The sequence below is a fragment of the Contarinia nasturtii genome, unplaced genomic scaffold, assembly GCF_009176525.2.
Source record: "Contarinia nasturtii isolate CC-2019 unplaced genomic scaffold, AAFC_CNas_1.1 Cnas_scaffold_414, whole genome shotgun sequence".
In the NCBI taxonomy this organism is placed as follows: domain Eukaryota; kingdom Metazoa; phylum Arthropoda; class Insecta; order Diptera; family Cecidomyiidae; genus Contarinia; species Contarinia nasturtii.
Genome location: NW_022197768.1, coordinates 4,228,222 through 4,251,251, shown reverse-complemented (window position 1 = coordinate 4,251,251; position 23,030 = coordinate 4,228,222). Strand labels below are relative to the sequence as shown.

General features: G+C 31.6%; 7 protein-coding genes across 10 annotated transcripts; 2 read left to right on the top strand and 5 right to left on the bottom strand.

The window, feature by feature from the left end:
* Window positions 1-16: 16 nt before the first annotated feature.
* Window positions 17-843, bottom strand: LOC116338453. Its single transcript, XM_031763717.1, has 3 exons — window positions 814-843; window positions 583-708; window positions 17-452 (listed from the first exon to the last, which is right to left on the bottom strand). The coding sequence occupies exons 1-3, from the start codon at window positions 827-829 to the stop codon at window positions 79-81; spliced, it is 516 nt and encodes a 171-aa protein (XP_031619577.1). The 5' UTR covers window positions 830-843; the 3' UTR covers window positions 17-78.
* A 549-nt stretch (window positions 844-1,392) lies between these two features.
* Window positions 1,393-2,170, bottom strand: LOC116338454. Its single transcript, XM_031763718.1, has 3 exons — window positions 1,967-2,170; window positions 1,801-1,901; window positions 1,393-1,705 (listed from the first exon to the last, which is right to left on the bottom strand). Exons 1-3 carry the CDS (start codon window positions 2,034-2,036, stop codon window positions 1,532-1,534), a joined length of 345 nt encoding a protein of 114 aa, XP_031619578.1. The 5' UTR covers window positions 2,037-2,170; the 3' UTR covers window positions 1,393-1,531.
* A 523-nt stretch (window positions 2,171-2,693) lies between these two features.
* On the bottom strand, window positions 2,694-5,735 carry LOC116338452 (glucose-fructose oxidoreductase domain-containing protein 2). The gene is made up of 4 exons (XM_031763715.1): window positions 5,123-5,735; window positions 3,541-5,045; window positions 3,323-3,443; window positions 2,694-3,071 (listed from the first exon to the last, which is right to left on the bottom strand). Exons 1-2 carry the CDS (start codon window positions 5,571-5,573, stop codon window positions 4,330-4,332), a joined length of 1,167 nt encoding a protein of 388 aa, XP_031619575.1. The 5' UTR covers window positions 5,574-5,735; the 3' UTR covers window positions 2,694-3,071; window positions 3,323-3,443; window positions 3,541-4,329.
* Window positions 5,736-6,777: 1,042 nt separating this feature from the next.
* On the bottom strand, window positions 6,778-9,323 carry LOC116338451 (PRKCA-binding protein). 3 transcript variants are annotated; one of them, XM_031763713.1, is made up of 5 exons: window positions 9,222-9,323; window positions 8,986-9,135; window positions 8,506-8,617; window positions 8,015-8,376; window positions 6,778-7,946 (listed from the first exon to the last, which is right to left on the bottom strand). In XM_031763713.1, exons 2-5 carry the CDS (start codon window positions 9,030-9,032, stop codon window positions 6,917-6,919), a joined length of 1,551 nt encoding a protein of 516 aa, XP_031619573.1. In that variant the 5' UTR covers window positions 9,033-9,135; window positions 9,222-9,323; the 3' UTR covers window positions 6,778-6,916. The 3 variants fall into 3 exon arrangements, with proteins under 3 accessions (XP_031619573.1, XP_031619574.1, XP_031619572.1); XM_031763714.1 differs by lacking the exon at window positions 8,506-8,617 and having other exon boundaries at window positions 9,222-9,318; XM_031763712.1 differs by lacking the exon at window positions 9,222-9,323 and having other exon boundaries at window positions 8,986-9,154.
* Window position 9,324: 1 nt separating this feature from the next.
* Window positions 9,325-13,118, top strand: LOC116338450 (DDB1- and CUL4-associated factor 11). Its single transcript, XM_031763711.1, has 12 exons — window positions 9,325-9,740; window positions 10,082-10,281; window positions 10,479-10,569; window positions 10,645-10,749; window positions 10,824-10,986; window positions 11,072-11,218; window positions 11,292-11,479; window positions 11,562-11,654; window positions 11,956-12,211; window positions 12,300-12,455; window positions 12,524-12,541; window positions 12,668-13,118. Exons 2-12 carry the CDS (start codon window positions 10,109-10,111, stop codon window positions 12,937-12,939), a joined length of 1,662 nt encoding a protein of 553 aa, XP_031619571.1. The 5' UTR covers window positions 9,325-9,740; window positions 10,082-10,108; the 3' UTR covers window positions 12,940-13,118.
* A 373-nt stretch (window positions 13,119-13,491) lies between these two features.
* On the top strand, window positions 13,492-15,903 carry LOC116338798 (zinc finger protein 226-like). 2 transcript variants are annotated; one of them, XM_031764281.1, is made up of 9 exons: window positions 13,747-13,891; window positions 13,972-14,233; window positions 14,300-14,544; window positions 14,613-14,702; window positions 14,777-14,968; window positions 15,075-15,223; window positions 15,318-15,372; window positions 15,433-15,577; window positions 15,644-15,903. In XM_031764281.1, the coding sequence occupies exons 1-9, from the start codon at window positions 13,860-13,862 to the stop codon at window positions 15,752-15,754; spliced, it is 1,281 nt and encodes a 426-aa protein (XP_031620141.1). In that variant the 5' UTR covers window positions 13,747-13,859; the 3' UTR covers window positions 15,755-15,903. The 2 variants fall into 2 exon arrangements, with proteins under 2 accessions (XP_031620140.1, XP_031620141.1); XM_031764280.1 differs by having other exon boundaries at window positions 13,492-14,233.
* A 128-nt stretch (window positions 15,904-16,031) lies between these two features.
* Window positions 16,032-17,746, bottom strand: LOC116338799 (solute carrier family 66 member 3). Its single transcript, XM_031764282.1, has 6 exons — window positions 17,549-17,746; window positions 17,293-17,422; window positions 17,027-17,197; window positions 16,709-16,968; window positions 16,511-16,631; window positions 16,032-16,423 (listed from the first exon to the last, which is right to left on the bottom strand). The coding sequence occupies exons 3-6, from the start codon at window positions 17,157-17,159 to the stop codon at window positions 16,257-16,259; spliced, it is 681 nt and encodes a 226-aa protein (XP_031620142.1). The 5' UTR covers window positions 17,160-17,197; window positions 17,293-17,422; window positions 17,549-17,746; the 3' UTR covers window positions 16,032-16,256.
* Between the last annotated feature and the right edge of the window lie 5,284 nt (window positions 17,747-23,030).

Below are 23,030 nucleotides of genomic sequence, written 5' to 3'. Positions count from 1 at the left end.
TCGTTGCTTCCAAAAGTAGATTTAATATTTTAGGTAAAGTTTATTTGGAATTTAAATTGAACAAATAAAGCGTGTTTGTTATAAAAGAAAATTTGTTATAGCTGGTGGATTGCCTATGAAACCTATAGTAAATCCCTTAACTGAAATTTCGTTGTTTTTACAATTTGATATATCTAATCTTATAATAGACTGTGCTTTGTATGACAAATATAGGGGAATTCGAAGATCTTTTACATCCGTATGATGTTCAAAGTTTTTGGTATTCAATTTAAATACAGTTATGTGATCACGAATATGTCCATGCAACGGTCCAGTTAAAAATCGGATTGATTCTATTTTTCCAACACAGCTATCATCTCCTTCATCAAAATCAGGTATGTTTGGCTGTGGTGTAGTCGTTGGCATCGATCTCGACATTAAATTCTCATATTTATAATCATTTCCAGCATATTCTAAGGCAGAAACAATAGAAATGTGAGATATTATTACATGACATCTTTATAAGCGTGTATAATCGTGAGATCTAAGCTTATTGAATTCAAATAGTAATTTCGACTTTATTGCTATATTGTTGCAACTTACCTCCAAAATATGGATGAAGGAAAGAGACTGCATGGCTTACGTTGACATAAGCTGATGAAATCGAAAGGTAAATCGATAGTATCACGAGCAAAAACATATCCGCCAAATTGCTATCAATCTTATTTGCTAGTATACATTTGAAAAAAAAAAAAAAAATTGAAAAAATATTCGTTTAAACAGGGTGGACTTCCAGCAATATATTTTCGAGCAACGAAATTATATCTGACTTACATAGTTGTGATGTCATCTGCACTTCAAGTATAAGTGGGAAAGTGCTTAATAAGTCAAGTCTTATAAATACTCAAATATATAAGCAACGCCGTCATAGCTAATCAACCATAAACTAATTTAAATGGAAACGTTCTATAGAATTGATAAAAATAAATTTCGAAAAAGAAAATTTTCATGGACTTTTCTTATGATATGTTGAGGCAGCAATATGTGTAATAATTAAGTGTGAAAAATGTATGAAATAAATATTTCCATAAATGAGTTAATTTTGATTGAATTTTAACGAAAATTTTTTTGGAAAAGGTACCAAACGCTTGCTTGGATATTTAAAAAAATGTCGCTTCAAAGAATTCACAAATGAATTTAAAAAAAAACTTGGACTTATTTTCTTTAGTTTGAAACACAATCATTTAAATTGAAAATGAAAAATGAACATTGTTGACTCATGATACTCAAATTGCAAATTCAGGTTGTGTGTCATCGAAAATATGTGAGATTTTGGTCACAATTTCTTTATGTTCTATGCTGTAGTGATAATGTTAGTATATATTTACTCACCAATGAATTAATTTTAAGGCATTATTAATTGTGTATACATTTATTCATTCAGAATTCTTCTCTAAACAATATAAATCGAATTACAATTAACGGAATATTGTTACAAATGACCATAAAAACCGATTGCGAAACGGCTGTTTTTAAATTTAAATAAATATTTTTATTTCTGCTGTCCTATGTCCAATATTTCAAATTGTCCAAATCCAAAATCACCAGTACGACATGTTTTGGTCAGCAAACGTACTCGGGCCTTTCTCAGGAATGCTTCATTTAGTGCGTACGCAAAATCTTGCTTATTAGTATAGTTCTCTTGCATTTCTGAATCCAATTTTATCTAGCGGAGAATCGAATAAAAATAATTCAAAATAATCAACAAATAATAGAAATAATAGACACATATGAAAAGAGTTTCATTGTTTTCTTGTTCACCCATATAATATCTTTCCTGCCGGTCCCTTCTATAAACTCATATTGAAACCTTATTGATTCAATCAGTCCGACGCACACGTCTTCATATGGTGTTCCGTTTCCTTAAAAAAAACAGAAACTTGTTTCAAATATAAATTAATTTATAATAGTTGTAGCTACATCTTACCGTCTGCTTGCTCTTCTTCAGTTGCCCGAACACTTGCAAAGAAAGCAAGCAGTATAAGTTGCCAAAACATATTGCTGATAAATCTTTTACTTATATAATGCAAGTCAATTAAATCTGTGTTCTCTCTGTGACATATGGGCTGAATGTAATCAGTAAAATCATTTTTACGTACATATTTATGGTCTATTAAACTCTTTTCAAATACTCAGATGGAAAGTGCTGGATGTGATTGTATATATGTGCACATATCATGTATGTATGTCATAGCTTAACATGCGGTAACTAATTTCATTTGAAACACTAAATCCTTTAATTTCAACTGCATTATTTAATTGAAAAACGAGAACCGAGTAAATATGTGATAATTTGAATAAAAAAAAATCCGTTGGGTAGAGTTTTTTTAAATCGCATTTTCGTACCGCAATCCCGAAATCTTTTGTTATAAAATATAATTAAAATTCCAATTAAGAATGGAACCTATCCTAATAAATGTTATTTCATCAATGTTAACAGTTTTCTCTAGAGATATTGTCCTTGCTCTACAAGCTTTTAAATCGAATTATTTTTATCTAAGGCCAAAAAGAAGTTAAATAACTAAAATTCAGTCAGTTCTTAACTGTGTGAATAAATAAATTAATAAGTATCAAAGTAAAACTCAATTAGTAAATAGATGAAAATAAATCGATTTATTATTTAAATGTCTTTATAGTTAAATATTTTTGATGCAAATGTGCGATGGCAAAGCATACACAATGTTTTATTTTTATTTTTATTTAGCATTTAAATAAATTCTTATCTATGAAAAAATCAATGTCGCAACACATTTGCTAGAAATATTTGGCAAATGTGACTGATTTAAAACTATAATCTTCCTGAAAACATTTTTCAGAATTAACTTGTACATGAGCTTTTTTGAAAAAGGCATCAGTTAGCGCCCTTCGTAGGTTTTGATATGGTGTTACAAGATAATGCGGTAAATCCGGAAAAACAATGTACGTAAAATGTCCACTTGAACTTGACAAAAACATTATTTTACTTATGAATCCACCGCAGTGCGCTGGAAGTCTGGCACTCACGTTATAGAAACTTTGTTGTGTTGAAGCAGCTATGTAGTTGAAATATGTTAAAAAAGTATTGAACGCAATTTAGTGATCACTCGATTTCATTCAATAAATAGTACAAAAAATATCGTTTTATTTATGTCTTTTGTGATGTCAAGATTTTCAACAAATGTTGTAATGCTTTTCGCATTTTCTAACATGTTTAGTCGACATATTTGATAAGAAGTTTATAGAAATTGGATTGGTTTCTTGTTTTGAAAAAAAAAAAAAAAAAAAATACACGTCAAATCCTTACCATTAATATGTTTTTGAGATATGATCGAGACAAAAATTAAGAATATCGTTAATTTACTACTAGTAAACAAATGATACATGTTGATTATTATTTGGAAACTTGAGCACGATGGAAATAAAATCTGTAAAAAAAAAATATTATATCAAATGTACACATCCTTCAAATTCATTCCTAAAGAGAAACTAGACTTCAGATTTTCTGGAAAAAAACAAACTTACCCTTCAAAATTGTGTATAATTTCCAATGTTTACCTCACCGATAGATCTAAGAGTTGACAAACATGTACCGACGTTTGAAAAGCGTTTTTATATGAATCATTTTTATTTTATTCGAAAAATCTTGTACAAATTCAATAAATTTAGAAATAAACTTTTTTTTTTAATTTTAATAAATAGGTTATAGCTGCTGGTCTCTTATCAAATCAATCGAATGCCAATTTGATACATTTGAAATGCATTACATTAAATATAAAATCATATGTGCAATATGTTTGAAACGAATTAATAATAGAAAAATGTATTTGAAAATGACGACTAATGATATTTATTACACCTGTGCCGTTCATTACAATTTTAATGAAGAATGTTTCATTTGAATTGTATCGTTACATAATAAAAAGTGTGCTTGGACATTGTTCACTATTCGTGTTGAAAACTCATTTGTAGATAATTAAAAGTTTTCTAATTAAACTGCACCACCCATCGAAATCGGCATACTTTAATTTTATGTGAACATTTGGTGTAACAAACTTAAAGTCATATTTGAACAATGATTAATGTTTTTTTGTTGTTTAGTGGTGATAGTAATACTTCTTTGAATAATTATTAAAAAAACACTTTCATTTCTATTCAATGATAAGGAATAAATACGAACAACAAGAGTATGTATATTATTTTACAATCCAAGCCATTTTATCACTGTATTACGTGTCGTTTTCAAAGTTTCATAATTAACACTGAACACAAATTGAGAACAAATGCTCAATCATAGGGAAAAAAAAAGTTGATTTAATGCATAACAACTGCTGACATTCGAGCTGCTGTCATAATTTTCGCATGATTTGTTGGTGATTCGGACATCACCTGAACTTTGATCCAACTTTTATTTTCGCTCGATTGTCGTACAGCGTCCAAAACGGCTTGGACATACAGTCCATCATCAAAGTTAGCCGCCGATTGTACGGGTTCCTTCACCCAGCTACTTTGTTCTTGAATAAATGATTCGCGTAATGCGCTTATCATTTTGCACATTCCATTTATATACGGATAAGGCATAACATTATATGTATTGGTGGGTGTTTGCACATTATCTTTGTCCACAAATAGAGTTTCCTCTTTGTCGGATGTTTTTCGTTGGCCAAATAAATCAGCATTACGTACAATAAGATGTCCATCTCTTCCGCATACTAAAATTTCTTGTAAAAAATTTGTGGTCGAAACATTTGTGAGTATTGAAACTGTAACGATAACTTCACCACCATCCAATTCCATTTGAAAATTACAGAAGTCCGGTGCGGTGACTTGACGTATTCCAGATACATTTTTTGTCATTTTATTGTATGTCTTAACAACACCATGCACTTTTGTCGCACGTCGACCAATCAAAAATGATACCAAATCGATTATATGACTGCCGATCAAATTGAGTACACCTCCGCCCATGGTTGCGTCACAAAGCCAATCGTATTTGTCATTCAACAAACTTCCCATTTGCACTCGAACATCTAAAGAAAAATTGATTTAAAATTATAAACTCTCAGTTGGCTTCATACTTGAAATTATAACAAAAAATCACATATACCTATGAGTGAGACATCTTTGATGGGTCCCAAATATTCTTCATTCAATTGACGTTTCATAACGACAAAAGCCGGCAAAAATCGCAATGAAAAACTTACTAATGATATTAACGATGGATAATAATTGGATCCTCTGACCATTTTTAATGCATCCACTTGACCAAGGCCCATTCGTTCGCATACAACATGCTTTCCAATGCCAAGCGCTTTCACTGAGATTTGTGAATGTAAATGTGGCGGACAGAAAATAAACACTAGATCAACATCTTTTTTTAGCAACACATCGTCAATTTTATTTGTATAAAATGCAATGTTGAGCTCTTTAGCTGCCTCTTCTGCTTCACGAATCGTTCGTCCCCAAATTGCTTCGATTTTAAAACCTTTGTCACGAAGTATTGGAACGAGAACACGAACTTCAGCGGCCGTGCCAAAAACACCAATACCAGGCAACATATTTGTTTTTGTTTTGTTTTGTGTTCAGTCTAATTCACAACACTTTTTGTATTAAATAAACGTAAAGTTATTGTTTTGATCTTAATTTGTTAAGTAAATTTGTTCGTTCGTTTCAGTTCATGTTTTTAGGCGAAGGTAACACAAAATGTTTACCAAATAGTTTTCTAGTTGACAGCATATTGACAAACACACTAGTTTAGGGTTCGTCTCATTATTGAATAATAACTACACTGTTTTGAATGAAGTGAAAATGTTTAAGCTGTTTCATATGTGCATCTGACATAGTTTTATGAGCAAAAAAGAAACATTCGTAAATATTCTCGACAAAGAATGCAACATTTATTGTTATTTTATTATAAAATCCAACAGGAACGCACTCCAAATGGAAATGTATACAATGGAATTTTACCAAACGCCGATACAACTTCTCATCGTTGTGTATAAGTGAAGAAGCGCTTGTTGTGTTGATCAGTGCGAATATATTTGTTTTGAATAAATTCGAAAATCTGACGAACAATTTAAGTTCATTTTACAAATCAAAATAATTTACTGTTTGATTAAGTGCACACAATATTTGATTGGATTGTAAAATTCAAATGAAAACCTAATGGCAGCGCGAATTGGCGGTATTTTTGAGTCGTCGTTTTAACAAAAAATTGCCGAAAGTAAAATTTGGGTCGTTGGAGTTGGTGGAATTGGTTGTAATGTCTTGAAGAACCTTGTCATGTCTGGATTTTCTGACATTGAAATCGCAAAGAACCTTGTCATGTCTGGATTTTCTGACATTGAAATCGCAAGCACGTATAGTTTCTTGTTGGTTTTTTCAATCTCTCAGATATATTTAGATACAATCGACGTTAGTAATTTGACTCGACAATTTTTGTTGCACGTAGGTCATTCGAAAGCCGAAGTAGCACGCCAAAGTAAGCACTTTAAATCCAAATATTCAAATCAAAGCATTTGGAGACGATGAAAAACTAACCATTGAACCGAATCTAACGTGAATGCCGAAGTGTTTTCGCAACGGGTTGTTGTGAAAATCGACACATATCGCGGTACGATAAAGCAATTCCATACAACAAAATCAAACGATGAAAAATGGATCAAGATAGATTCCCAAGTACTTCATCCGAATGGACAATGATTGAGGCAAAGAAAGCATATTAAAATATCCATCAATAAAAAAGAAGAAAAAACATACATATTTCTATATTCACACTGAAAAAACACGTCATTTTATTGTATAATAAATAAAAAATATAATAATAATGGTTTGCAGTGTAGCAAATTTTTGTGACTAGAAATGGTTGGTTGACATTGCCCTAATTTATAACAACTAAAAATTAATTTAGTAAATTATTGTTGCTAACTACTTGATTTTGTATTTCGTTTGCATTGAATTTGAAAATGTCATCGATGGCATCTGCAGAAAAGGCATTTGAATCGTCCGCCAACCAGTCAAGACTATTTTCTATCGAAATATTTTGTTGATTTTGTGGCTGAGATTTGATCGTTGAAGAAGTTGGCAACGATAAATCAATATCCGCAATTCCAAGCTCGATCAAAAGATCGGTGGTGGAACATTTATCTTGGCTACTTTGTGACTCCGACTCCAGATTGATTTCCTCAAATCCCGATATTAGATTCGATGTTATATTCGTGGATTTATTAATGTTATCATCTTTGGTGGTAAACGCTTCCACACCCATTTCAATCGGAATTTCTTCTTCGCCTTGGGCTTCATCTTCCTCTTCAAATTTAACCGTCTGATTTGTTTTGTATTGGAATGCGCTTGGTTTGAGATCAACTTCAATTGGAAATAGATTTGGATTTGCCTGCATTTTTTCCAATATATCTCGACTATAATTGGCTAAGCCTTCAATTAACTTTCGAAGATGATTTACTAAATCTTGTGCATGTTTGCTTTCAAGCAATTCCAATTTCTCCAACACATCATTGCGTAACGATGCAAATTTGGCTCGGGCTTCTTGTCGACATCGTAGAATCAAGCGATATTCATAGTTGCCCGTTTCAACGCGATATAATGGATCTTGTAATGCTGCGTACGTGTGCTCTTCATCGTCCAATTCTTTTACTTTCAGACAATATGATAGATAACTAAATTTTGCATCTGCATATCGACGAATTGTCAATTTTGTGTCGGGTATGGCTTTGGTTAAATAAGTACCAAGATCGCTTAGCACCGGTTTAACAGCTTTCAACATTTTCAAACCATCTTTCTCCATATTTCGATGCATTTCACTAAATATTCGAAATGTTTCGGATGCTGTTTGTTGTGGTTCACGAATTTCCGCAAAGTTTCGACCAAACAGTGAAAAACACTGAATAACATCAAAATGTGCCTTCAGCATTCTGTCATTTAAAATTAAACAAATAAAATATTTAGTTTTTGATTCGTTTGATAACACATTTGATCTCACCGTTTGCAATGTTCAACCAAGCCACGGTACATTGATTCAGTGGCTTGCAGCTCCTGAAGCCGTTTCACCAGTGAATCGTTGCATAGTATGGCGCGAGACAACCCAAGCGAATCGGCCATATTACTTGACATTCCCTCAACGAAACGATGTTTCAGCTTTTTAAGGGCAATATCCAATGACTCACCCTGAGCTGGATCAGCATGCAATTTATTATAATGGATGGTCACCTCATTTGTGGCCGTTTGAATCATTTTTGCAACGGCTACTTTTGTTTTTCCTTTCACCGATTGACCGTTAACGCCAAGCAATTCATCGCCACTTTGTAATGTTCCTTCATTCGATGCCGGCGTACCATCAAATACCTATTCAATATACAAATGAAATAAATTTTCTTTTAAGCAACAAGTCCTATAAAGGTAGGTTAGTCGAAGAAAACAAATACTGAACGAATGATATGGAATATTTGGTTGCAAATAAAAATGGTGTGTTACCTGAACTATGTACAGACATGGACAGTATGGAGCACCACCACCAATGCTAATGCCAATCAAATTACTTTGATCCTTTTTTATTATAACTGATCCGGATGACACTGTCATCCCCCTGATTTTAGTTTATCCCATATATTATCCATAGTTCAATGTTTTAAATGCACAAACATGCAGTTAGTAATTGAAGATAAATAATGATAGAAATTAGTTAAAAATGAAAGTTCAATTGATATACATGTAAGTGCGACATATTATTGAAATTCGCATATAATTAAAATGCTTAAATCATTTACTTCATCATACTTCATATATATCGAAGTTGTTTGAACATTTTCAAATCAAATCAATGATTTGTTGACTTTCAAAGCATTCGATCTCAAACCCAGTTAAACATATGTTATTTATATTACAATGATAAGAACGCTTGTACATGAAGAAAATATAGTGAGAAAAAAAGACCACACACACAAATGAACTCACATTTTATCTTCTTCAAGAAAATAGTCATCTTCGTATTCTTGAATCATCCTTGAGCTTTGTACTTTTTCTTATATAAAATAACGTTCTCTTTTATTGTGCAATCACAAAAAGTCGTCAAAAAAAATGTTGTTGATTTCCTTCACTGAAACACTGAAACCAATTGTCAAAATCGAAAGATAAAAATCCAATATGCATTTTATTGTTCATTCATGTCTTTCATATGTATGCGAACTTACATGTATACAAATGTGGTGCATGTATGTGTGCAGGTGACTTGCCTTACAATGCTTTGTCTATGTTAGTATAATAGAAAGTATTTTTGCGTTCACTTTGGTTCGTCAATAGGGATGGAAACGGGTACACAAGTAAAAACAAATATGGCCGATCCAAACAAAATCAACAATCATTTGACATTTTTGACCAGAAATTAAGTGTGAGAAGAAAAAAAACATCAGATTTTAAAACGTATTTATTTCTTACTACAATAGGAAATACTTGCACGCAAAAGAATAGAAACGAGAATAGATGAGTCAAAGCAACAGAATCGGGCAATTGAATTTGCTTCAACTAAAATAGAGACACATACATTTTTTAGTGTTTGCAAAAAAAAAAAAAAACTCTTTTGTCAGTATTGACTTAGATCAAGTGTATATTTATTTTTTGTCGTGTGTTTCAATGTAAATTGAAAGTTTTGACGGAAAATATTCATAGAACTGTCTGAAATAGTCTCGTTTCTTTTTGTTTTATTTTATCGGGTAAGCAATCGCACAATTGTGGAATTAAATAAGACACAACACTCGAATATTTTCAGTCATACCATTAGCTTTATCATTATCGTTAAAACATGATTCCTTTGTAGTTTTGTACAACCAATTATAATTTGATTTTCATTCTCGCATTAGCTAAGTTGCTAATTATGTTTCACAATATTTGTAGTCATTTCGGTTTGACGCACGCATAAATAGACTCAATATTCATTGTTTAAAATATTTAGAAAATACCATATTCTGCATTCAATACGCTGCATTTATATATTAAGATCAATTTTTATATATATATTTTTGTTTTTTGAATGACGACCATTTCATCGATGTAGGATTGCCACGGATTGCGAAATATTTTTATGGGTAACATTATGGATAATGATCATGAGTCTGATTCCAGCAGTGAAGACATAGAAATTGGTTATGATATATTCAATTTGTATTTGGATGTCAATGAACCAGAGCCCAATTCAAATCCCAATGATTCAAATGAAGATTTATTAAATTTGCTATTGCAACGTTTCATTAACACGTAAGTTGGAAAACAATATAATGACAAATTTTATATATTATACAAACACAAATTATCAACAAACATACACATAATATCTGTGAGTCGTACGATTTTGTGATTGTATTTCTCTATTTGACCTGAATTAATTATTTATTCATTTTAATAACTGACCAATTTTTTCTGCATCTGTGCACATTCTATTTTCATTGGTATAGAAATCGATTCAACTTTGACAATTCCGCATTCAACTCACGACGATTCTGCATGCCACAAATCAAAGCTAAAACTAACCTAGAAGCACTGAAAGTAAGTAATTCATTCATTTTGCTGATAATCATGAACAATGACAAAATGAATATTTCACGAAATTTTGACTTTCAGAAAAACTACATTTATCAAAGTATCAAATATGGATCTGGATATGGCACTGATAACACAAGCCCTGTGGCCAAATGGTCAATTGTTAAAATGCTTCAAAACAGACAGGTAATTTTATCATCTCGTTTTTTCACGTTGGTGACTTACCATATGGTTTTTTTTTTCGTTTGTTTTTCAATTAGAATGGAATCGGAAGCAAACAGGGCCAATTTCTACAGCCAGAACGATGTAAAGTTAGCAACAATTACTTGCCCAATTCAAAGGAAGCGGTTCATTCATATGAAGCAAAAGTATTTTGTGGAATATTCTCACGAAATGGCAAACATTTTGTGACTGCAAGTCAAGGTTTGTCACCTTTATTTCAATGCGTACCACAATCACGCTCTTATTTCCAATGAAATATTTACCTTGTACTGACTTCATATTTTAGACAATATGATACGGATTCATGATTCAACAACAATGCGATACAAATGTCAAAACGAAATAATGGCTAAAGATGTTAACTGGTGCATACTAGATATTGCGTTCAGTCCGGACAGTGAGCATTTTGTCTATTCGACATGGTCAAATTGCTGTAAGTACATGAATAAATTGGATTTCGTTTTTGATAATTAAATGTCTACTGTTTTGTTTTTAAATTTCATCAGTACACTTGAGCCGAATCGATGGTACATCACATCAGCTAAAACCGTTGTATTTACAACCATCAAAATCAAGTTTTTGCATTTTCTCATTGGCATTCTCAAACTGTGGTGATCAAATTATTGGTGGTGGTAGCGATGGTTGTTTATATATTTACGATTTAGTAATGGCCAAACGCACATTCCGATGCCCGGTAAATATCGTAATCGCCATTTTGATATTACAGTGAATTTTTTTATTTGAATTCTTTACTATTATTTTCGTTTTTTTTTTAGTTTGAACAAGATGCTGTAGATGTAAATGCTGTTGGGTTCATCGATGAAACGTCAAATATAATATTCAGTGGATCAGATAATGGAATAATTAAGGTAAATAGATTCCATTTTTGACTCCAAAAAGAATGAAAAACTCTAAAAAAAAATCAATTTATGACTCTGGCAGTCGTAATTTCATTCTTTCGTAATTTGAGAATAAATTTTCATTGTTTCTTACACTGTATAAAATCGTAAGCAAACATGGCACAGTGTAAAAAATGACTGTAACGAAGAAATGCTTATTTACAAAAAAAAAAACGATTTTATAAACCTAAAAAAGTACGAAATATTTACATAACGTTCGTTGTGTAATGGGATTTTAACGTGAAACTTATGAAATATTGTCTGGTTTCAGATTTGGGATCGTCGATGTTTGAATGAAACAAATCCGAAGGAAGTCGGTATATTTTCTGGCCATTTAGATGGCATCACATACATTGATTCAAAGAATGATGCGCGATATTTAATATCAAATTCAAAAGATCAAACCATTAAATTATGGGATATGCGAGTATTTTCGCCTAGTGGAGATGCAAATCAATCATCATCACGACGACGCACACGATATTATAATCGTTGGGACTACCGTTGGGATACGGTACCAAAAGAATGTAATTTACCGCTATTCTACTTCTCAATCGACACCCAATTGTACAATAAATAAATTTATTTCAACATTTTCACATTGAATTTTTACAGTCTATACGGACACGGTAACCTTATCAGATGACGCAAGCATAATGACATATCGAGGCCATCGCGTTAAGAAAACACTAATCAGAGCGAAATTTTCACCACAAGAGACAACTGGTCAACGATATATTTACACTGGCTGTGGAACAGGACGATTGATTAGTATGTCATTTGTTATTATCATTTTATTCGTGTTGAATTTGCAATAATGTGCTCTCTTTTTGTTTCAGTTTATGATGTGTTGACTGGTAAGATTAAGCGGCAAATCACTTAAAAATTACTTATTAATTATTATTGATTGTTTTACGATTATTTTTCGATTACTTATCGATTATTTTAAATTTTATTCTTTTCTTTTGTGATTCTCCCCTTAGGTAAGATAATGTATTCGGTACGCGGTCATAAGGATATTGTACGTGATGTTGCTTGGCATCCCAGCCGAAGTGAAATTTTGACAAGTTCATGGGACTTTAATGTGAATTTAAATTGGCGCGGCCACAAAAAGAAGGTTCAATTAAAACGTTCGCTTAAAGATGTTAACCAAGATGATCCATCGGCAAATGACGATGACAATACGGACTCAGCTCCTCCGCCCCGTCGATCAAGGCGATTGGCACTGCGCCGACAGGCACAGCAAGCCAATTAATCAATAAAATAGAACAGATAAATTTGAATAAACCTTGTGTAGCTCTTAGACCTAAGCTTCGATCAGATTTTTATAAAAAAAAAACTAAAGTGTTGTACATTTAACAAAAAAATGAGGGAGAAAAGAGAATATAAGCAACAAAAATAAAATAAAAATACGACCACGGAAGTGAATAACAATATAATGCATTTATTTTCAACGGCTTTCGATTAAGTACGAACAAAAAGATTCTTTCATTTGAGCTCTTTCGAGTATCGAATTGCTCTTTTTGGACCACTTGGAAAAAAATTTATTTACTATTTTATTTTGAATAAAGTATAAAAATGATGTATATGTATTGGTAAATGGCACGTGTAAATACAAAACATTGTCATATGGACTCGAAAAAATACGAAATGATTTGGGGTACGTTCATACCAAACACAAAAGTGAGTGTGTTTCTTCTTTCAGTGTCAAGTAATTTTTGGCATTTGTTTTTATCTATCGAAAGTCAATACAAATTATTTCTCGGTTTAAAGTTTTGAAATTAATCGAAAAAAATCGCAAATGCTTTAATTTTATAATTTTTTTTTTCAATTTTGAAGTGTAAATATGTTCATCAGCTGTCCACAATCATTTTATTAATAACACGAAATATTCATAGTAGAGTTTCAATCATATTTTTGACGTGTTATCTCCATTAAATAAAATGGATACATTTTATCCGAAATTTGGTGAAGTGGAATTGGTTTTAGTCGATGATGACAATGATTTTTATGATCCATTAGAATCAAATTTCGAAATTGAAGACAAAGAAGAAACAAAACTTCAATTGGATGATACGGTATACGACGAAAGTCAGTTCCATTTGGTTTCGGATGAATCATCAAATAGCATAGCCGATGCAGTTGGTGCTGAATCAATAAAACAGGAAGTTTCCCATGAAAATAGTGACAAAATACCCAATATTTCGGTAAAAATTGAAAAAAATTGCGAAAGTAGCAATGATTCGTTCGATATAGAGGATAATGTGCAATGCTATGATTCCGATAGTTTATCAGATGAATATGAAACCAAGCCAAATTTAGAAGAAATTTTGCCAATTGACGACAACATCACAAATCCAAGTGCAAATAAATCGGAACAAATTGATAAGACTGAGAGTAAGCCACCTATATGCGAGACAAAATCAAAGCAAAAAGGCAGTAAGGTCAAGACTAAAATAGAAAATGTGGCTGCAGAAGCCAGCACGAGTAAAACGAAAGTTAAAAAAGAGCCCAATGTGACAAAAAAGCGATTAAAAGATATTAAGAAGGTGAGACGATGAATTGCAATGAATTCGAAATAAACAAAATATGTTTATTAATTGAAACCATTTCAGGTAGAAATTTCAACAGAAAAATCAACAAGGCAATATAGCAGACGAAATGAAATTCCAAAAGAAGCGGTACATAATGAAGCATATGATAAAAAATTGCTCAACTGTAAGATTTGCAATATCCAATTTGATAAATCGCCCTTTTTTACGGAACACATGCGAGAAAAACATTCAATTGATAAACCGTTCGAGTGTTTTATCTGCCAAAAAGCGTATCGCATTAGCAGCTTATTGGCTGAGCACATAAGGTATTTATATATATATAATTTACGGTAAAATATTTTCAATAAAAATTCACTATTTTTTCTGCGTTCAGATATCATTTTGGAGAGAAGCCCTACAAATGCAAATATGAATTTTGTGATCGGAGCTTTAGTCAATTACAACCATACAAAGCGCACATTCGGTATTAATTTTGGCATTATACACACACACATACATATAATTTTAAATGAATTAAATAAATGTTTGTCGGTGCAGGAAATTTCATACTCTTGAACGACCTTATAAATGTGATTTTGTTGATCAAAATAATGTAAAATGTGATGAGTCATTTTTTGATACAAAAACGTACAAGTTTCATATGAGAGAACACACTGGATCGCATCCATTCACCTGCGAATTTTGTGAAAAAAAATTTGATCATTCTGGACAATATCAAGCACACGTGAGGTAGATAAAATCGTTTACAATTTGTAAACAAATGAATTTCAAGGACGAATACAAACGTCAATATTCTTTCATTCAATAAATTGATTCCTCCGAATTCCAATTTTAGAATCCATACTAATGAGAAACCCTATCAATGTTCGATTTGCGGGAAGTCATTTGCGCAAATTAGTACACACAAAGCACACATGCTTACGCACAGCGATGAGTTCAGATTCCCATGCACTGAGCCGGGATGTGATAAAAAATTTAAACAAGGTATAACAGACACCGATTTTTGTTATTGCTGTTGAAAAAAAAATCTAAATATACAATTTTTTTTTGGTTCCTGTTTCTTTTGCTCTGTCGTTAGCCACTAACCTGAAATTGCATATGCGCGTTCATACAAAAGAAACACCATATAAATGGTGAGTCATATGAGACATAATAAAATATTCCGTTGATCATATATTTATTGATTATTCCAGTGAGGATTGTGGGCGAGGCTTTGCACAACTGGTTACATATCGAAACCATCGACGCATTCACACCGGTGAAAAGCCATTCCATTGTACTTATGATGACTGTGGCAAAAGTTTTCGACATCGAAATTCATTTCGACGACATTTACAAGTAGTCAATAATTTTGTTTTCTTTAGATTTATTTTTATATATTGTTATTTATTTTATTTTTTGCAGACGCACACCGGCGAAAAACCATTCGAGTGTCAAATATGTTTTAAGAGATTGAGTCAAACGTCATCGTACATCTCCCATATGAAAAGACACCAAAAATCCGAAAAAAGTTGATTGTCCACATTAATTTAAATCGCTGGTATTTGATAAGATCTCAATGGTTCTTTTTAATTGTATGTTTTTAAGTATTCGTTTTCTTAAAATACACCATTGTCATCAATAAATGAATACATCTAATAAATTTTTGTACAAAAGATATTAAAGCATAACATAAAATTTTATTTGAAATGTCCATGAACGAATTGTGAAAATTAAACATTCGTACAAGTTTTTCTTTTGTTCTTTATCAAAAATATAATTTCATTTTTTTTTCGTTAAAATTAATTCGGTATACATTTTTTTCAATTAATTCAATTTGCATGAGAAAGCGTAAGCAAAATCATATAATGTAAACAAAAACAAAAAAGCAACAAAAAAAAGTTCGATTTTCAATGACTAGTTAAATTAATGTGTTTACAACGTTTAGTAAATGTTATTGTCAACATTGAATAAATCTTAGTCATGGGCATTTATGCAATCCTCGCTTGATAGCTTCGTTTTCAATTCGATTTTCAGTTCAATCTTTGTTAATCACAAATACTTTTTTCTGGGTGAATATTTTTGGGCGATTTCGTTTGTAATAGAATGCCGCCAAATATACTGACATACTGAGTGCAAATGAAATGGTAAAATTAATCAGCAGCATGGTGTCGCCAGTCTCAACGGAAGTGGTATAAACACGAGCTGTGTGTAAGAACACAAGCAAAACAAAATTAATAAATTGCTAACGTAAAATTAGCAAAACAAAATGATCAAAAAAATGTGACTTACTCAAGTTTGTAAAGGCGGACAAAAACCAAGACGTAAGACTGACAGTGGTTGAATCTTTCGTTCGCAGAATTTCCAATAGTTGAAGAACTTTGCTGGTAGCTCCAATTGGTGTACAGAATGGCTATAATATTTATTTAAAAAAAACAATTTAGCAAAAACAATTTGCTTTTATCTGCAAAAATCAAAAATCACACTTACTACAGCCATGGCCAACAAGAATCTCGGACATATTTGGTATGCAAATAATAGAACCACAGCCCAGTATATACCGATTGCCGTGAAACTTTTTTGGTTTAGCATATTTTTATACTTAAGTACGAGAGCAACCAAAATATACTCTTGAACAAGAAGAATTGGATATTCCAAATATGAAAGCAGCGAATAAGAATAGGTATAGTTGTAAAGCATCATCACTGTGTATCCAAATAATTCCAACATCAATGAAGTCGCACTAATGCCTGTCAATTAAAATCGTTATCCATGACATTCTTACCATTTGAGTGTGAGATGGATTACCTTTGGCAGATTTATAAGTGTATATATCACGAATTTGTGGTAATTTTTGAACCATACACAGTACAACGGTGACCAGACTTAAAATGTCCGAAATCACATACACGATCCCTTTTGCTATGTAGTTGCTGGCCATTTTTGCTTCAAATAAGAAGAACAAGTACACTTTCACTTCTAATTCAGATGAAATGAAAAAAGTGGGCTCCATTTTTTAAAAGATTCCTTTAACTTCTTAAAAAAATATATAAATTAAACAAAACAACACAAACCTCAGACACTTTCGACGCTGAGCTTGATTTTGGCAATGTAACGTTGTTGTTCCTCTTTTTACGTTCGATTCATTCACAAATGTGTCAGTTCTTGTTTCAATTCCTGTTTTCTGTTCTGCCGTTCACTCTTCTTTTATTTGTCGTTTTTTATTTTTGTATCGTACATTTGAAACGTAATTAACAAAAGATACAATTAAAAAAATCTTTATTATTACAACGAAAATTTCCCAATGACGAAATTAATGATTATGTTTACCTATTTGCGCCTTTAAAATAGTGACGACGTTCAAAACCTGATCAAATAATATATAAACAATGTTCTGAGCACAATGATTATGTCGATTATGTCATTCGACTCCTTAAACCATTCCTTATATATCCGAATACAAAAAAAGAACTGATTTCAGACTTATTTACGGTCTCGATGTGTCATTGACTCAACACACACTTGTGCTGTCAATTTGTGACAGTGCGACTCTAATATAAGCAGATACATTTCAGACGCACTCTTTATTTATAATTCAGAATTATAAAGCGGTGTTTGCATGTTTGTTTTATTAAGTAGCTAGAGAATTGATGAATAAAATAATTTTGCAAGCGCCAATGTGTCAATTTTTTTTTTTTAATTTGAATGACACCGAATCAGATTTGTTGCACTTGTTTCATGTCATCTTGGAATTTATTTCAATGATCAGCATGAGCTAGAATTTATTTACCAAAAACAACTTTTTTTTATTCAAAAATGAAGTCTTGTTGTCTTGATATGAAAGTTCTTATGATGTTTTTCAGACGAATTCATGAAACACCAGACATTAAATTGGGATATTTTCAGCCAACTGAAGGGAGCTAACGTCAGGCGTTGAAATGGACTGAAAGTAACAGAAGTGATTGTAGCGTTTTTATGACATAAATAACTTCTATAAATGTTTTCATTACATTTCAGCACCTGACGTTAGCTTCCTGAGCTAAATCAGGTGTCTGAAAATATCTCAATATAATGTCTGTGAATCACAAACTTGATCTTAACATTTATATCGGCCAGTGGTATTTTTAAATCCATAATTTGTTCATATTCTCAGAATAGAGGTGATTATTTTTTGGACCCCTGTATTTCGTTATCAAGCACCAGAAACAAAATCCAAAAAACTCTTCAGATGTATAAGAAGAGTGCAGGAAATTAATTCCGAGTAGACGTTCGTTTGGAAAAAAGTATTTTCTGGAAATGTTCCTGCAGTCGTAAAAGGTATTGGCGTTGAAGAAGTTTTATGGAATCTGCTCTATATTCAGATGTTTTTTATAAGACACAGGTGTTTGTGCCAGAAATAATTTAAAAGAAAAATAAAGCTCTTGATCTCAGGTTTTATTTTGTGATTTCGCTTATTGACTTGAATTACAGCAAAACTTATATGCATACTAGGCTTTAAAAAAGTAAAATGTTTTTTATTGAATGAAAGCTTGCTTATATTTAAAGTCCAATTTCATTTATTAATTCTGATGATGGCTCACTTTACCTGTAAACCTGTTTGAACGGTATTCATGAAAAAAAATATACAATGGCTGTTTCAAAAAGTAACTAGTTTTAGTCTCAATATTCATAAATTCGATCAATATTTGTTACTGGCAACAAAAAAAAACGGACAATAAATGGCATCCACTGACGATGCATTGCGTTATCGTTATTGAAGCTTCGATATTAAAGCCAACTCGTTTATTTGATACATAGCCAAATTTACTAGGGGCTGTTATGTATTTGTGCATAGAACTTTACATACGTTTTATTCATCATAAACATGACATAGTTGTTGACAAGTGTTGCTAGTGTTCGGATTTCCCTCGAATTCCCCCCGCTCCGGCAAAAATATTTTCCGAAACCAGCATTCTTGGAGACCCTAGAAAATAACCCTTTTCTAGGTCATCAGTTTCTTCTGAAATGGTAGAAGCTCTTTCGATTTGCTAAGCATTTATCGGTACAATAGAAAGAATAAAAACCTCTTTGTGCTAGGATTTTTTGACGAAAAAAGTGAGGACCTAAAAAAAAGGTCATAAATTTTGATCCGAAAAAAGATTTTGTTCCCAACGCGAGACGAAATATATACTATTATTTTCTCGTAATTCAGATTATTTGGCATGATGTTTCACTATTTACAATAATAATAGTATACATTTTGAACATAACGCCCCTGGCAAATTTACACACGTTTGATTTTACTATACTATAACAGTAGAATTTTCATTCAATAAACGAATGTTGTAATAAAGCACGCTTTTGGTGTTGAACGCAATGAACGTAAAATATCCGATGCGAGTTATCTTTACGCAATATGCATGTGTACTACACGGATACGTTTTTCTCCAAAAAAAAAAACGTGCACCAATTGTATAGACAAGCTTATATGCCATCGGTCATTTCATGTGTCTACGGTTTTTGGACACGTAATAAACGTTACATGCTTATATAAAACTGTAGAGAATCAATTGAATAACATTGTTGAATGCGTTTGTATGATTGAGAATATTAATATGAATCAAACGTATGTGATAGTTCATATTTAGAAATCTTCCATTTTTGATTGATAATCCGAATGAAATCAAATGTATTTACATTTCAAGAGAAATATTAATTGTTTATCATCAATTTCGATGTGAAATTGTTGGCGAATAAATAAAAATCCACGGAAAAATGAATAAATAAATCAAATACGGTATGAATGTTGATATTCATGAAAATGTCTATCCACTCATCAGATTAAGTGAAGGGGATATCGTTAATATTTACGGAACAGTTCGAATATCACCCGTTTATTATGGTAAAAAAACTATAAAAGAGAATCATACTCAAAATGTAGTATGAACATGATGATGAATGTATATTGGATGCAGCGCATTTCGACCTGCGCATATGGATGCTGTTCACAATCGATATTTTCATCATTCGTACGCAAATTTATATAGAAACTTTCATTTTTGTAGTCACAATACGTTGCACATCCCCTATATCTATCTCGTTTCATTCATTTGGCTTCGTATAAGTTTTCGTCGTTTGCTGAAAAGTGCAAGGAATACAGGTACTACTGTGTACTCAGAATTTACTCATATTGAGAGTGTTGAAAGTTTCGGCTCTTGTTCGTGTACACAGAGAAAAAGACACATAAAAACGATTTTGTTTTTGAAAACCAATATGCCACTCCATTTTTCCAACGGAAAATGTACAAATTCCAAAAATGACACAAACGATTTCGATATGGATGTTTAAAAAAATCTTTTGTAGAATACAATTGAAAATCATATTTTCTGTGTGCATTTCAACGTTGTACATAGATTTATATAGCATTTAGGCACACTAGTAATTAACGTATTCAATTCATGCGAATTGAATAACGGAGCATATAGCAATGCGCCGACTTGATACCTAAAGATTTTTCAATTTTCCATTCACCATGCAATTTTTTACGGCAATAGCAACAAGCCGCGTGGTGCATACTATTGCACATCGCATACATTGACAATGAGATGAAATACGATTGAACAAGTTTTGTAGATAGAAATATACTGAAACCGGCACGTTCCACACGCCGACAAAGGTTTCTTGTCCTTTTCATCTGCACGCATGTTGATTGTCTTTCTTCATTTTTGTTATGAATGTGCGCCTTTTTTTATTAATTGTGCTCAATGAAAATTAGTTCTATACGTGTTTGCTCTATTGCAATCGTTTAAACTAAAAAAATCCTTTTTATATATATATTTATTCTGTTGTTTGTACTTTGTGCATAATTCTTCTTCTTTTTTTGTCATCTCTCTTTTGTCCCGTCATTGTGTCAAATATATAACGAATTAATTAGTGGAAAGTACAATCCTTGAGGCATAAATGTTTTAATAGACATTAATAAAGAAGTTTTAATTGAATGAGTTAGTAAAATGGTGATAATTAATTTAAAAAAGAAAAATGTGCACAGAAACAGTTCTAAGGTTAGTTCCCGTATTGGTTTTTACACTAAATAAGTATATGTACTTATAGGTCATTGGAATTTATTGAGTCTTTTTTTCTCCATTTTCAATAAAAACATGCGATTGCTCAAAAAATAAACAATGTTAATAAGTATTACTTCTGATGACGTTTTTTTTTTCTTTCTATCTTGACAATTTTAATTAATTATTGTTGTTGTTGAACATACTGTATCAGTTAATCAAATGAAAAAATAAGTGAAGAAAACTTCTTATTCTGATACAATTGTATCAGAATAAGAAGTTTTCTTCACTCATTTTTTCATTTAATTAATTAATCAATTTTTAAATGAATCATTTGTAGCCAGTTTTTTGTCCCATTTGTTTTTGTTTTTGTGCCGTGAAAAATGAATTATAGCCATAAATATGCATGTGTATGTGTAAGACACACGCTGAATGGGATGTTTAAATTGATTTAATTTCATTTGGATGTTTTATTTATTTGATGACATTTTTTTGCCATATTACCAGTTTTGTGAAAATGTTTGAGCATAAGCTATTGCATCTTGAGCTAAAGAGTATAGACACTTTCATTCGTCAAATATCCCATTTGAAGCACACAAACCCACAAAAAATGGTAAAGCGGCATTTATCGGTCTGTTAGAAATTGTAATTAAAAACTATTCTCGTTCATTTCATTTTAATATCCGCCCTTACTTCGAAGAAGAATTAAAATGTTTATTGTTTAGTTTGACTTTTTTCATTTATGAAATTGTTGTCATTATTTCTTTTATATATGTATCACCAGTTAATTTTTTTTTTCTGTATTGGAGGGATAGAAAAGTTAATAGCGTTTATTGATAAATTCGATAAATGCATATTTACACTTGGATTTACTGATTGATGCCGGTCACTTTAAACTAAATATTTTTCGAAACGCCATTACTGGAGTCCAACCACAAATTTTATTTTGATCAATACATGTGTACAAGATGTGTACTTTCCTGTACAATTTTGACGTTATTTATTAGCGAATTCCTCTGCTTAAAAAGTACTTTCAACCGGAAAAATCGTCATAATCAATATTTACTCTTTCAACATTCAACATTATTGTTGCAAAATGCGAATTTTAATTCACTCGAACAAAGTACGAAAATATATCTTAAAGTATTGCGTTCATCTGTATTGTTTTGATATGTTTTTATTCTCCAATCTTATGGTTTCGGCGAGTTTTAATAGAGTCTCGACTTATTCTGTGTGCAATACGTTTGTTCTTGAAAATGCAGCATATCTTATGAGAGACGTTTCTCATTTATTTTTACATTTAAAATTTCATTGTTTCGAATACAAAAGACGCCCCGCCCGATAATAATGAAAATATTTGCGAGAAGAAAAGAAAATAAACAAAAGCAAAAATGCAAATGAATCCCCCACAAAACTGAAGCATTTTGTTTAGCAATTATTCTCTTGGTTTTTGTGTATAACGTCACATACAAAACATTTTAATTCGAACAAAAATTCTGAACTTCATCTACCTTTCTTGAGCTGTGAAATCGGTATGTGATAAATGTTGAAGTTGAATTTTGAACTATTCGATAGCTATTTGCTTTCCTATTATCCTTACACTTTAAAATGAATCACATATTCAATTATTTAAAATTAAAAACATGAACTGAGTTAACTCGGTTCTTTTTTCATCTTTCTTCTATCCATACCTATAATTGTTTGATTTTTAATGAAAATCCATAAAAGGGAATTAATTAGAAGTTAGAAGTTTGATTTTTCCTCAAAAAAGC